Raw genomic sequence first — 15,631 nt, forward strand, 5'->3', positions numbered from 1 at the left:
CCTGATGCAAAGAACTGACTCATTTGAAAAGATACACTATTGTAAAGTAAAAAAGAAAAGAAAAGACCCTGATGCTGGGAAAGATTGAAAGCAGGAGGAGAAGGGGATGACAGAGGATGAGTTGGTTGGATGGCATCACCGACTGGATGGACATGAGTCTGAGTAAACTCTGGACATTGGTGATGGACAGGGAGGCCTGTCGTGCTGCAGTCCATGGGGTCTCAGAGAGTTGGACACGACTGAGTGACTGAACTGAACCAAACCATCTAGTTGCTTTTTCACATATTCTCTGCTTGAAACTTCCCTTGTCTTAAATCTTTCCATGTTAAGTTTTACATGTATATCCAGGGAAATCTTCCCTTAACCGTCCCCTCCTCAAAGTCTTCTAGTTTTCAGGCCTCCTCTCATACGTGTTTCTGGTGTACAGCACTGAGCTCCATGAGATTATTATACAGTAACTCACTATTCTGAATAGGCTTGATTGCTCTCTTCCTGTTTTTACTCCCTGATATCTGAAGTCTGACTTTTATTTGATGTCCCCTCAAAACACAGAAAGGTATTTAATAATATGGAGTCAGTAAAGATGTTTTAATGCATTCAAATTGCAAATTAATGACTTATGTTGCTCTTATATATGTGTATATGTTTGTTATTAAAAAATAAAGAGTACAGTTTTGACTCTATGAGGAGATTTGAAAAAAGCAGGCATATGATTGACGACATTGCAATCTATGTTAAAACTATGCTTTCTACTTTGGGAGGATTATATTAGATAAATGTCATCATTATATGCTTAGAGATAGCCACCAAAATGAAGAATATAACTTAAGAATAAGGAAATGAAATGGTTAAATACAATTAGCATGATATGAATCTTTAATTAACCCAGATAAGATTTAATTTCCCATTACCCTGGTGGCTCAGTGTTAAAAGAATCTGCCTGCCAATGCAGGAGACCTGAGTTTGATTTATCCCTTGATCAGGCAGCTCCTCTGGAGGGGGAAATGGCAATCCACTCCAGTATCCTTGACTGGGAAATCAATGAACAGAGGAGTCTGGTAGGCTACAGTCCTTGGGATTGCAAAGAGTCGGACACAGCTCAGAGACTAACACTTTACCTAACATTTAGAAGAGACATCACTAAAAAATAATTTTAAAAAATAACAAAAACAAAAGCACTGAGAACAAGGCTGTCAAACATAAAGTATCGAAACTCTATCAAGGACAGAGTTATGGAAACATTTGGTTTTATAAATGTGAGAGAAAATATAAATAGAGTATGTCTGAACTGATTTTACAACACAAATATGAAATATGTTAACTAAACTTGGGAAGCAACTTCAAAGAAGAGGTGATAATTAAATGGGCCTTAAAAGTAAATAGTTTTCCCTTTATGTATTTTTCTTGTAGGGAAGTGTACTAGGAATGGCAAAGACAAGTGGAAGAGAAGCAAAGCAAGTCATGTTTTTATTGACAAAGAGACCAGTGGGCATTCCTTCTTGGTTGGGAGAGTTGAATGGAATCAGAACAATAAGACTATTCAGGGACACAATTATGAAAGGTCACATATATTGTAAAATGTAATTCACACCTTATTTTTGATATACAGCACAATAATTTGAAATGTATAAACGTCAAAGTTTTGTGTTTTGGAAGTAGAGAAAGATGACTGAGAGGAAGAGCCCAGAAAAATAAAGAACATGTGAATAGAGCTTTTTTTTTTTTTTTTCTTTTTTCTTTCTGATCTAGTCTACTGTCTTTTCTTTGAGACTGTAAGTAGTATTTAGAAATTAATAATTCTCAACATATATTCTTGAATGAGAGAATGAGTGAACTGAAATAGGCTCCTGAAGAAGCAGCATTTAGACATGAAAAGCCCTGAAGGTGAAGTTGCTCAGTTGTGTCCTACTCTTTGCGACTCCATGGACTGTAGCGCACCAGGCCCCTTGGTCCAGGGGATTTTCCAGGCAAGAATACTGGAGTGGGTTGCCATTCCCTTCTCCAGGAGACCTTCCCGACCCAGGGATTGAACCCAGGTCTCCCACATTGTAGGCAGATGCTTAACCGTCTGAGCCACCAAGGAAGTCCTTTAGACATAATCAAGACAAATGTTACGGATAGGAGATGCACAGTCTTGGCTATAGATCAGAGAGGGAGGTGTAGCCTAGACCTGTTTATCCATAAGTTGTTTATCTGTGTGTGTGAAAATGGTGATGGTGGGGGATGGGCTAGATTACAGTTTTTTATATTGTGCTTGTAATGGCCTCTATATAATGAACTCAATTTTTAGAGTCTTGGCCTGTATAATTTGGACAAATTAAAATAGAACAGATTACAGTACAACACAATGGACCATGCAAGGTAAGTGATGCCAGGTAATCAGAGTAGTATTCTAGATGCATTTATTAGTCAACACCATCAAGTAAAAGGTATTTATTTCTGTGATTTGTAGTCAAAAAGTTTGAGTCTGAAAGCTAGTTGTCTAGAGAAGTGGCTTGGTCTGGGCAGTTCTATGAACAAAAACATTGTCTCTTTTTTTTCTTTTTTTTATTTATTCAAAAATTACATTTGTTTTTTTTTTAATTTAATTTTATTTTTTAACTTTACAATATTGTATTGGTTTTGCCATGTATCAACATGAATCAGCCTACTCAGCCATTTGTTTTTTAAAATGCAAATTATTTTCATTTCTTTTGACCATGTAAATTCCTGCTTTAGAGATAAAAATGTGCAATATTAAAGCAAAAAAAAATCTGGAAATAATTTGCTTCTTACCATAGAACTAATAAGATATAGTGATAGGATAATAATAAGGTGTGGACTTAAGTCAGAAAATTCACAGATTTGTAACACAACTAATCATATGCAGACCAGCCTGCTGATTTTGTTTGAGATGCTTGTTTTGATCTCCTTTTCCTCATATGCAGAATGAGTGTAATGATATGATTTTAGGTTTAAAGTTTTGGTAAAACAAATGAAGTAAATAAACTCCTCATTGTTTTCTTCCATACTTACCTATTTTCAGTATTTGCATTATTAACGTAACTAAGAAAATAGTCTATAATTGATAGTGACCTTTTAGTGATAAATTATTAAAGGAAAACAGAAAATGCAGAACTGTGTTTCCGCCTGCCTTAGAATAAAATGGAGTTCTGTCTGCACAGGTACAATGACAGATACATCAAAGACAAGCGCCACTGCAGAATATTTCCTGTATGCTATTAATGCTAACAGTTTCTCAATAAAAGAAAAATAGCTACGGACTTCCAGTGGTTAAGACTTTGCCTTTCAGTGCAGGGGTATGGGTTCCCAGATGGCACTAGTGGTAAGGAAGCTGCCTGCCAATTCAGGAGACTCAAGAGAAGTGGGTTCTGTCCTTGGGTTGGGAAGATCCCCTGGAGAAGGAAATAGCAACCTCCTCCAGTATTCTCGCTGGGAGAATCACATGGATAGAGGAGACTGGCAGGCTACATACAGTCCACTGGATCACAAAGATTCGGACATGACTGAGAGTCTGAGCAATAACTGGATAAAATAAAATAAAACAGATTAATTAGGTAAGATACCACTTGACTCAAGGCCAAAAAAATAAAATAAAATAAAAATAAAACATAAAGCAGAAGCAATACTGTCATGAATTGACCAAAGACTTTCAAGAATGGCTGAACATTTTAATAAGTCAGATTAAAGTTGATGACAGCTTAATGTTCAAGAACTTTCAACAGAAACCAGAATGTTCCACAGCTCCCTTCTTTGTATAAACAATGAATCCGGGAGAGGAGAGCTATGCCTTTCCCATGTTTATCTGTTTCTACTCTCCATCCCATTCCCAGAATCCCTGTATGCTAACTATATGTTAGCATTAAATCTCCTTACAAAATATCAAAGCATAAAAATACCACTTATATAACGGCAACTTGAATTTGTCTTTTTTTATACTTCCTCATGCAGATATCTGGAAGAGATATGGCACAGATCAACTGCACTCAGGTAAAGGAGTTTATTCTCGTTGGCCTCACGGATCAAGAGGAGTTGAAGACGCCCCTCTTTGTCCTGTTCTTATCCATCTACCTCTTCACAGTAGCAGGCAACCTTGGTCTGATCCTAGTCATCATAACAGATTCAAGACTCCACACGCCAATGTACTTCTTTCTTAGCAACCTGGCCTTTGTTGATTTCTGTTATGCTTCTGTCGTTACACCCAAAATGCTTGGAAATTTCTTGTATAAGCAAAATGTTATCTCTTTCAACTCATGTGCTGCCCAGTTAGGCTGTTTCCTCACTTTCATGGTATCCGAGTGCTTGCTACTGACTTCCATGGCCTACGATCGATATGTGGGCATTTGTAACCCTCTCCTCTATATGGCCTCAATGTCCCGAGGAATCTGTATTCAGCTCGTAGCTGTCCCCTACAGCTATGGCTTTTTGATGGCGCTGTTTCACACCATCTTCACTTTTCGTCTCTCCTATTGCCACTCGAATACCATCAACCATTTCTACTGCGATGACATGCCTCTTCTCAGGCTCACCTGTTCAGATACACGTTCCAAACAGCTATGGATTTTGGCCTGTGCTGGTGTTACTCTCATCTCCTCTGTTCTGATTGTCTTTATCTCCTACATGTTTATTATTTCTACCATCCTGAGAATGCACTCAGCTGAGGGAAGACACAAAGCATTCTCCACATGTAGCTCCCATATACTTGCAGTCACCATATTCTACGGGACCCTCATCTTTATGTACTTACAGCCAAGTTCTCAGCATTCTCTTGACACACATAAGATGGCCTCTGTCTTCTATACAGTGATCATTCCCATGTTGAACCCTTTAATCTACAGCCTCAGAAATAAGGATGTTAAAAATGCCCTGAAAAAAATCATCACCAATAAAAACCAGGCTTCTGTGTTCACATTTAAAATATGATTCGAATAAATAAATGTGGACATTCTCTCATGGTGCATTTTTTTTTTTTTTAGTTGACTATGAAAAACTAGTCAAATGACTTGACCTTATTTGGTGTTCAATAAAGATTTCTTCAAACTAAAATAAATTCATTCCCTGAATTCTTTGTAATCAAACTTGACTTAGAATAATAATTTATATGTAGAAAGTATCATAGGAACTTACATGCCATTTCTCAAATTTTATATATGCATATATATATTTACACATAAAAGTACATATAAGTATATTTATATATTTATAAAAATCCATTTCATCTGGTATCAACATAACTAGACATAAGCCAAAGGTAGACAAAACTGAGTTCCCTTTAATACCCAGTTTAAAATTATAAGAATGCTTTAATAATGTATCTTACAGTGCTTTTGTAATATATTCCCAATTAAATGCTAAGAGACAGCTGTAAATCAGTGATTTCAAGCTGAATTGATTTTTCTCCCAGGGGCTATTTGGCAATGTCTGGAATATTATTGATTTTCACCATGATAAGGTGGTGTAAATGAGTAGCCTTGTTATGTAGACAATCAAGGGTGTGGGTGTGTTAGTTGCTCAGTCATGTCCGACTCTTTGTGACCCCATGGCCCATAACCTGCCAGGCTTCTCCGTCCATGGGATTCTCCAGGCAAGAATATTGGAGTGGATTGCCATCTCCTTCTCCAAGGCTGTAGATGCTGCTACATAAACTGTAGTGGACATGAAAAATTCATCACACATAAAACAATTATACAGTTCTAAATGCTAAGTTTCAATGCTGGGAAAGTCTTCCCTCAACAGCTGTTTTCTAAGAATTGTAGACTTCATCCTGGTCATACTGGTGAATGGTGTTACTAAGGCTTCCTATGTTCTTGGCCACTCAGTCGTGTCTGACTCCCTGTGGCCCCATGGACTGTAGCCCATCATGTTCCTCTGTCCATGGAATTTTCCAGGCAAGCATACTGGAGTGGGTTACCATTTCCTCCTTTTGTGTCTCCTGCCTTAGCAGGTAGATTCTTTACCACTAGCCACCTGAAAAGTCTCCTATAGACTTGCCGATTTTCCCTTTATTTTTTTTTCCATCAGTTCAGTTCAGTCGCTCAGTTGTGTCCGACTCTTTGTGACCCCATGAATTGCCGCACGCCAGGCCTCCCTGTCCATCACCAACTCCTGGAGTCCACTCAAACTCACGTCCATCGAGTCGGTGATGCCATCCAGCCATCTTATCCTCTGTCGTCCCCTTCTCCTTCTGCCCCCAATCCCTCCTAGCATCAGAGTCTTTTCCAATGAGTCAACTCTTCGCATGAGGTGGCTAAAGTACTGGAGTTTCAGCTTTAGCATCATTCCTTCCAAAGAAATCCCAGGGCTGATCTTCAGAATGGACTGGCTGGATATCCTTGCAGTCCAAGGGACTCTCAAGAGTCTTCTCCAACACCACAGTTCAAAAGCATCAATTCTTCGAGACTCAGCTTTCTTCACAGTTCAACTCTCACATCCATACATGAGTACTGGAAAAACCACAGCCTTGACTGGACGGAACTTTGTTGGCAAAGTAATGTCTCTGCTTTTGAATATGCCATCTAGGTTGGTCATAACCTTCCTTCCAAGGAGTAAGCATCTTTTAATTTCATGGCTGCGATCACCATCTGCAGTGATTTTGAAGCCCCCCAAAATAAAGCCCTACACTGTTTCCACAGAAAACTAGTCAATCTTTTTTCCATCAAGTACCATTAAATCCCCAGTTGAATTATGCTTTTCTGTTCACATATGTCACTTTCTATTTCATAAATCTTGAGGTGACTGTGTCACTTGTTCATGAATTTATAATTGCAAATTTACTGTGTTTTCCTGTTATTATTATTAAAAACCTATCTTTGTTTACTGTAGTCCTATTTTTCTATGACTTTAATATAAAATTTAAGCTCTTTTATAGTTACTATTTTCATGGAATCATTTTCTATCATTTTACTTTAAAAATATATATTTATTATTTTATTTTTGGCTGCACTGGGTCTTCTTTGCTGTCAACTGGTTTTCTCTAGCTTTGGTGAGTGGTACTACTCTCTAGCTATAGTATCTAGGCTTCTCACTATGGTGAGTTCTCTTGATACAGAGTTCTGGCTCTTGAGCACAGTCTCAGTAGCTGCAGTGCACAGACTTAGTTGCCTTGAGGCATATGGAATCTTCCCGGACCAGCGACTGAACCCATGTCCCCTGCATTGGCAGTGGCAAAAACTGAGTGAAAATTGTGTCTTTTTTAAACAGGCAGCTGTTGGATTTTGCCTTTTTAAAGTAACTAAATATATATGCCTTTTGATTGGTGTAATTAGTACCTTTCTACTTAATGACATCTGGAGGGCTTGTTAGAACACGTATTGGTGGATCAAACTTCCAGAGTTTAAGACCAGTAGGTCTGATTCTTTGAGGGATTCCCTGGTGGCTCAGACGGTAAAGTGTCTGCCCACAATGCGGGAGACCCAGGTTCGATCTCCGGGTTGGGAAGATCCCCTGGAGAAGGAAATGACAAATGACTCCAGTATTCTTGCCTAGAAAATCCCGTGGATTGGGGAGCCTGGTGGGCTACAATGCATGGGGTCGCAAACAGTCGGACATGACTTACCAACTTCATGGAGGTTTCATGGAGGTCTGATTCAGAGCAAGAAAAAAAAAATTGCATTTTCAACAGCTACTTATAGTCTCCAAGTGTTGAATGAGGTTACTGAGAGGATGTTACCTTTGGTTGACTCTTGAGCTGGACCTGGACAATCAGAGGGTCCTCACTATCAATCCCTGCCTCCATGCCTTTGGAGTGCACTTTTCTGCCTGTTGCTTCCATGGCAGGAGCCATTGTCAAGGACGCAGCCTGGAGAGCCTAAGGTGTTGAAACCATCTGGATGGTAGGCATGCTGCTGCTGCTAAGTCACTTCAGTCGTGTCCGACTCTGTGCGACTCCATAGACGGCAGCCCACCAGGCTCCCCCATCCCTGGGATACTCAAGGCAAGAACACTGGAGTGGGTTGCCATTTCCTTCTCCAATGCATGAAAGTGAAAAGTGAAAGTGAAGTCACTCAGTCGTTGTCCAACTCTTAGCGACCCCATGGACTGCAGCCTACCAGGCTCCTCGGCCCATGGGATTTCCCAGGCAAGAGTACTGGAGTGGGTTGCCATTGTCTTCTCCATGGTAGGCGTGAGTGAACCCATAAGTCTTTTAGGAGTCCAGGGGGCCTTTGCAGAGATTTATTCATTTTATAGCCACCCAAGCCAAGACTCATAGGTATATTCCCTTGTTGTTTAAAATTGCCACTGACCAATATGGGTTGATCCACTTCTTTCTCTTTTTTCTCCCTGCCCTTCATGTATGCTTGTCTAGTTTCAGATTTCACCTGGGAAACTCTGTTTGCAAACCAATATCAAGTTATCTTGATGTTGCTTGTCCAGGGCTCCACTTTTATAGCCATTGCCTCAAATGATCTCTTTATCATATCTATATTCAGCTTCTGGTGGCTTTTCTCAATTAAGAGTCAGTGCCTACATTTCTTTATTGGAGAACTGCATCAAGTTCCCTGAAGCTGTTATGTCTGTGGGCCAGGTAAGACAGAAGCAACTGGAAATTTACATCCCACAGGGACTAGCCCTTAGCAATGATTGATACGAGCACAGGAGTATACAGGGGGCCCTTGGACACTGCGAGTTTGAATTGCACAGGTCTACCTATGCTATCCTATGCTAAGTCGCTTCAGTCGTGTCCCACTCTGTGCGACCCCATAGACGGCAGCCCACCAGGCTCCCCCGTCCCTGGGATTCTCCAGGCAAGAACACTGGAGTGGGTTGCCATTTCCTTCTCCAGTGCATGAAAGCAAAAAGTGAAAGTGAAGTCGCTCAGTTGTGTCCAACTCCTAGCGACCCCATGGACTGCAGCCTACCAGGCTCCTCCGTCCATGGGATTTTCCAGGCAAGAGTACTGGAGTGGGGTGCCATTGCCTTCTCCAACAGGTCTACCTATTTCCATTAGTAAATATTATAGTACTACAAGGTCACTGATTGCTTGAATCCAATGATGGAGGGAGGAATTATTGATACAGTAGGCCAATGTTAAGTTATACACAGATTAATACATACATTTATGGGTTATGGGTTGTTCAGGGTCAGCTGTTTATATCCAAGCTCTTTTGCCCACTCATATCAACTTGAGCTACCTCTCTCCAGAACTCCTCCATGGAATCTAACCAAAATTCCTGTCATGGGGACTTTGATACTGTATCCTTGCTTGGCTTACTTTCTTAGCAGGTGCCACTTCCCACTCAATCCAATAGCTATTCATGGGAAAAATGCTTAACAAATCACATTTACACCAATCATTGATTCAGTATCTCATTTTGGGCGAACCCAAATTAAGATGGTATTATAATTTTTTGCAATATATTATTTGTGCAATTTTCCAGAAAGAAAAGTCCTCTTGATAGTCATATATATTGAAACATTCAAATTGTTTAACATTCATCAACTTTTATCAGCCTACTTAATAGGAAGTGCTTCTAACACCTCTTCTTATCACAAAAAGGTCTCAGAAGTTTAAAAACAAAACTTTAAAAAAGTAAAAGTCTGAAGAATTATTTAGGCTATGTTGTCAAATCTAGTTTGCTCTTAGCCATGAAATTCTGGGTCCTTTTTCTTCTGGGGCCTTCCCTGGTAGCTCAGATGGTAAAGGATTTGTTTGCAATACAGGAGACACAGGTTTGATCCCTGGGTCAGGAAGACCCCCTGGAGAAGGGAATGGCAACCCACTTTAGTATTCTTGTCTGGAGAATCCCATGGATAGAGGAGCTTGGCAGGCTATAGTCAATGGGGTCTCAAAGAGTCAGACATGACTGAGCACCTTCGTTTTCTTTCTTTTCTTCTGGAAAAAGAAAGCTAACTGAATGGATGTGAATATCAGGAGGCATGAATTTGACTCCTGATAGAACCACTAACTTTATTTCCTGTTTAAGATGTGAGCTTTCTCATTGGTAAATGATTGGGTTGTGTTAGATATATGATTTTATTTTTTGTAGAATTATTTTGGTTAGAGTTTTTTATGTTATTAATAATAGTATCAATGTGTGCATGGGTGCTAAGTCATGTCTGACCCTTTGCGACCCTGTGGACTGTAGCCCATGAGGTTCCTACATCCTTGGGATTCTCAGGCAAGAATACTAGAGTGGGTTGTGATCCCCTCCTCCAGGGGATCTTCCCCATCCAGAGACCAAACCTGCATCTCTACATCTCCTGCATTGGCAGGTGGGTTCTTTACCAGTAGCACCACCTGGGAAGCTCCAATAAATGATAATAACTAAAATTAGTCTGGTGGAGTGGGGTGGCATAACCAAAGCTCTGACCAATTTTTCCTCTTAACACATTTTCCAGCAATATTCCTTCTGGCCACTCAGAAACAACTTGTGTCATTGCCACAAGACCAAGTTGCTTTCCCAGCACTATCTGAAAAGTATGAGACTAAACATGATCTATGGTCCCATGCTGCCTGGTAGTGCTTTGAGTTCCAATCTTTTCATAAGCATCATAGGAATTCTATTTTGACAAGGGAAATCTCTCTCACCAGTGCTGTTTCTGACCTGTTCCTAAATCTCCCCCAATCCTCACAATATTAATGTCCAGTTGTTCTTCCAATTACAAACTTTCTTAAATGTAGTATCATTCATGAGGGTGTAAATTCTACCAGGACTTCTACCAGTCTGAAAATGGAAAAATCTAAATTTGAACAAGAAACTTTATTTATTTATTTATTTTTTCTGGTTTGTTGGTTTTTGGCCACATGGCTTGTGAGATTTTAGTTCCCTGAACAAGGATTGAACCCAGGTGCTCAGCAGTGAAAAGCCAGAGCCCTAACCACTGGATCACCAGGGAATATCCAAGAAAGCTTATCTCTTGAAAACTTTGAGATCTAGGTAACTAGCACTGCTTGGAAAACAGCTGTGGTTTTCAAACTGTTAAGTATAACTTTTCTTTAATAATGCTGTTAAGAAAAACATGAAATGGTGAAAACTGCTGTGTGGGTCTGATTTAAAATGTGTTATTGAAATGAGGTTAATTTTATTGATGTGTTTGGGGATTCAAGGTTTCAATGATCATTATTTGTCATAATTTTTGTCATAATCTATTCTACAAAGTTTCTAAATAACTGTAGTAATACATTTGCTTTATTTACAGAGGTTCAATTCCCAAGTTCTCACAGATTAGTCTCTTGTGACAACTCAGAAAGGAATGTGAGATAAATGAGTCCCAGTGGTACTTTCTCATGGAGATGGCATGAAATCTTTTTTCAGGTTCTCCCAGGCTTTCAAATGAAGATCTTGGGAGAGGAAAAAAATAAAAATAAAGCAAACTCACAAATCTCCCAAACTCTCTCTCTACAAGTGAAAATCCCATTGTTGAGGACTATTTTCCAGGGAACAGCTGCCAGGAACACTGTCTAAATTGCATGTTTATTTGTAAAGCTCCTGCCTCAGAAATATGCTTATCTCATTTGCAAGCTTATTTATCAAGTTTCTCTCCAGCAGTGAAAAACCTGGCCCCACTACTTAAAAGTCATTTAATTACTTGTTCAACACCAATATACATGTACAGCCTTTCAGAATTAACTTGGACCACCATGAGAAACAGATTTATAAACCAGAATGCAAAGTTTATATGCAGTTCCTTTTGTCTATAATTTTACAATGACTAATCAAAGAGCCATTTTCCAAAGTTACTCATGGCAAATCTCCCATCTTAAGTGTGATTATGTCACACATTCATAATACAGTTAAATACATTTGTATGCAATTTTTCCTGGCATTGTCTGACAATCTCAATAACTTATATATATATATATATATATATATATATATATATATATATATATATATATATATATGCTATGCTATGCTAAGTCGCTTCAGTCGTGTCCAACTCTGTGCAACCCCATAGACAGCAGCCCACCAGGCTCCGTTGTATAATTTAGTCTTTGCAGTATGCAGTTTTATGAATTTATGATAATTGCAGAGAGTTAAATAACAACCCCCTAGGTAACATGCAGAACAGTTCCTTCACCTTAAAAATTCCCTTAATGTATCTCCTAGTCAAATACTCTCCCCTCCCCAAAACTTTGATCAACCGAACTGAACTCTTTCTCCTAAAAGTTTAAGAAATGGAAAGATAAACCTTTCCCTGGGAAGAGCCCTTGATGACATATGTGTATATATAACTAATGTTGAAATAGCTTTATAAAAACTCAATCCTAACAAGTTGTGGTTAATAACTCCTCTTTATTGTCACTTGAATTCAGCTAATGTATTTGCATGCAGGGATTTATACAGAAGATTACTACTTAGTTAATTTTCCAACATCCCTATACCAAGTAGAAGTCAAGCCATTTTACAGTTAAACATAAATGAGATCAGAACATTTTTCCAAATGCATTAACCATGTTTGTCATTTAAAATAAAATACAGAATAATTATGTAACTTACTAAGCATCAGTTCACTTTAGTTCAGTCGCTCAGTCGTGTCCGACTCTTTGCGACCCCATGAATCGCAGCACAGCAGGCCTCCTTGTCCATCACCAACTCCCGGAATTCACTCAGACTCACGTCCATCGAGTCGGTGATGCCATCCAGCCATTTCATCCTCTGTCATCCCCTTCTCCTCCTGCCCCCAATCCCTCCCAGCATCAGAGTCTTTTCCAATGAGTCAACTCTTCACATGAGGTGGCTAAAGTACTGGAGTTTCAGCTTTAGCATCATTCCTTCCAAAGAAATCCCAGGGCTGATCTCCTGCAGGACGGACTGGTTGGCTCTCCTTGCAGTCCAAGGGACTCTCAAGAGTCTTCTCCAACACCACAGTTCAAAAGCATCAATTCTTCAGCCCTCAGCTTTCTTCACAGTCCAACTCTCACATCCATACATGACCACTGGAAAAACCATAGCCTTGACTAGACAGACCTTTGTTGGCAAAATAATATCTCTGCTTTTCAATATGCTATCTAGGTTGGTCATAACTTTTCTTCCAAGGAGTAAGCGTCTTTTAATTCCATGGCTGCAGTCACAATATGCAGTGATTTTGGAGCCCCAAAAAATAGTCTGACACTGTTTCCACTGTTTCCCCATCTATTTGCCATGAAGTGATGGGATCAGATGCCATGATCTTCGTTTTCTGAATGTTGAGCTTTAAGCCAACTTTTTCACTCTCCTCTTTCACCTTCATCAAGAGGCTTTTTAGTTCCTCTTCACTTTCTGCCATAAGGGTAGTGTCATCTGCATATCTGAGGTTATTGATATTTCTCCCGGCAATCTTGATTCCAGTTTGTGCTTCTTCCAGCCCAGCGTTTCTCATGATGTACTCTGCACACTAAGCATAATTCATGTTAATTCATATAATCCTGATTGATGCTGACAAATCATGATCATGTCAAGCTGTGAAATGCAAGGATTTGCTACTTTCCCTGTTCACTGAACCACGTATGTTAATGCATCGTGTACAAACTGCCCTGCAGCCATTATATTAAAGCCCATAGTTATCACTGAAAATTTATTTCATAGAAAACTACATGGTAAAATTTATATTCAAAATCACTATACAAAGAAGACAAATCCCTCCCTGTATCCTCACAAACCATATGCAGGATAATCTGGTTCAGTTCAGTTCAGTCGCTCAGTCATGTCTGACTCTTTGCGACCCCATGAATTGCAGCACGCCAGGCCTCCCTGTCCATCACCAACTCCCGGAGTTCACTCAGACTCATGTCCATCAAGTCAGTGATGCCATCCAGCCATCTCATCCTCTGTCGTCCCCTTCTCCTCCTGCACCCAATCCCTCCCAGCATCAGAGTCTTTTCCAATGAGTCAACTCTTCGCATGAGGTGGCCAAAGTTACCATCATTAATCCAGAATCCTTAGGGATGCAAACTTCTCCTTGCTTTGGGCCTCACAGTTTACATCAAATGTTTTACTGATCCTCTCATTTATGTCTTTTAGGTTCATTATGTGTAACTGAAGTTTTATTTTTCACCTCCTATCCGAAACCTCTGGAAGATATAATTAAAGTATCTGGTGAATTCTCAGTTAATTGCTGGATGCCCTAAATTATGGAGAAGGCCAGAAACAAAAACACCAATACAGTATACTAACACATATATATGGAATTTAGAAAGATGGTAACAATAACCCTGTATGCAAGACAGCAAAAGAGACACAGTTGTATAGAAGAGTCATTTGGTCTCTGTGGGTGAGGGCAAGCGTGGGATGATTTGGGAGAATGGCATTGAGACATGTATATTACCATATGTGAAACAAACTGCCAGTCCAGGTTCGATGCATGATATGGGATGCTCAGGGCTGGTGCACTGGGCTGACCCAGAGGGATGATATGAGGAGGGAGGTGGGAGAGGGGTTCAGGATGTGGAACACATGTACATCCGTGGCGGATTCATGTCAATGTATGGCAAAACCAATACAGTATTGTAAAGTAATTAGCCTCCAATTAAAATAAATAAATTTATACTAAAAAAATTTATGGAGAAGGCAACAGAAAATTGCTCTATATTGGAAAAATGAAGATAATTCCATAGTTCCTTTCTCCCTCATTACCCCCTCCCATAAACCCAACAAAAACTGTTTCAATGTAGAGAATTATTGTTTCCATAAACATGCTGTCTTTGTCCATTCAAGTTATCATAACAAAATACTATAAAAATACGTGGTTTTTAACAATATAAAGTTATTTTCTCATAATTTGGGGGGCCAGTAAGTCCAAGATCAAGCTCCTGATCAATTTGGTTTTTTGTAGAAACTCTCTTGCGGGATTGTATGTGGCTGCTCTCTAACTGTGCTCTCCTCACATGAGCTCTTCTGTGTGTGTATGTGTGTGTATCAGAGAGTGTGTGTTTACATGTTAAAGAGAGAGAGAACAAACTAGTGTCTCTCCTTGTAAGGCCACTGATTTATCATGAGGATCCCATTCTCATTATCGCTTCTAAGCCTACCTCCCTCCCTAAGGACCATCTGCAAATACCATCACATTGGGTTTGGGCCCTTGATCTATGAATTTGGGGAGGATACAATTCAGTTTACAGCCGACACATTGTTTCCAAGTAAATATTTGGCAAAACTAATACAATTATGTAAAGTTTAAAAATAAAATTAAAAAAATAATAATATAAATAAATAAATAAAATAAAAAGAACAAAAAAAAACCTAAAAAATTAAAAAAAATAAAAACGTGACAATATCAACAAAATAAATAAATAAATAAATAAAACCATCTTCTATCTGTACACCCTTGTTGTAGACACAGAAGAGCTAAGAAAGCTCTCTGGGAGAGTGTTCTTTAGACTTGGTCACCAAGGAAATCAAGTAATGATGGAGAGAGACAACTAAAGAGAAAATGAACACTTCACGAACATTTCAAAGAATAGGACAATGATGTTCAGAAATAGATTCTTGGAGGAGTTACATATTCATTTATTTGAAAGAGATGTAGTTAGAAAGTTCACAAGGTAATTTTTATTTTTCTTCCAAGGATACATTTAAATCCTTCTGTTGAACAACAAGAACCACATAACAATTAAAGCAACAAATAAATAAGAGTAACTCAAAAACTAGAAAATCTTAGGGCAATGATATCAAACGCAGAACTGTACACCTGAAGTTCTTCAAAACAGAAT

At 39.1% G+C, this 15,631-nt stretch overlaps 1 protein-coding gene across 1 annotated transcript; it reads left to right on the forward strand.

Moving 5' to 3' along the window:
• The first annotated feature begins 3,966 nt into the window (after nucleotides 1-3,966).
• On the forward strand, nucleotides 3,967-8,984 carry LOC109569110 (olfactory receptor 8U1-like). Its single transcript, XM_070803270.1, has 2 exons — nucleotides 3,967-4,888; nucleotides 8,932-8,984. The coding sequence occupies exons 1-2, from the start codon at nucleotides 3,967-3,969 to the stop codon at nucleotides 8,982-8,984; spliced, it is 975 nt and encodes a 324-aa protein (XP_070659371.1).
• Nucleotides 8,985-15,631: the final 6,647 nt, after the last annotated feature.

This window comes from Bos indicus, chromosome 15, assembly GCF_029378745.1.
Source record: "Bos indicus isolate NIAB-ARS_2022 breed Sahiwal x Tharparkar chromosome 15, NIAB-ARS_B.indTharparkar_mat_pri_1.0, whole genome shotgun sequence".
NCBI classification, from domain to species: domain Eukaryota; kingdom Metazoa; phylum Chordata; class Mammalia; order Artiodactyla; family Bovidae; genus Bos; species Bos indicus.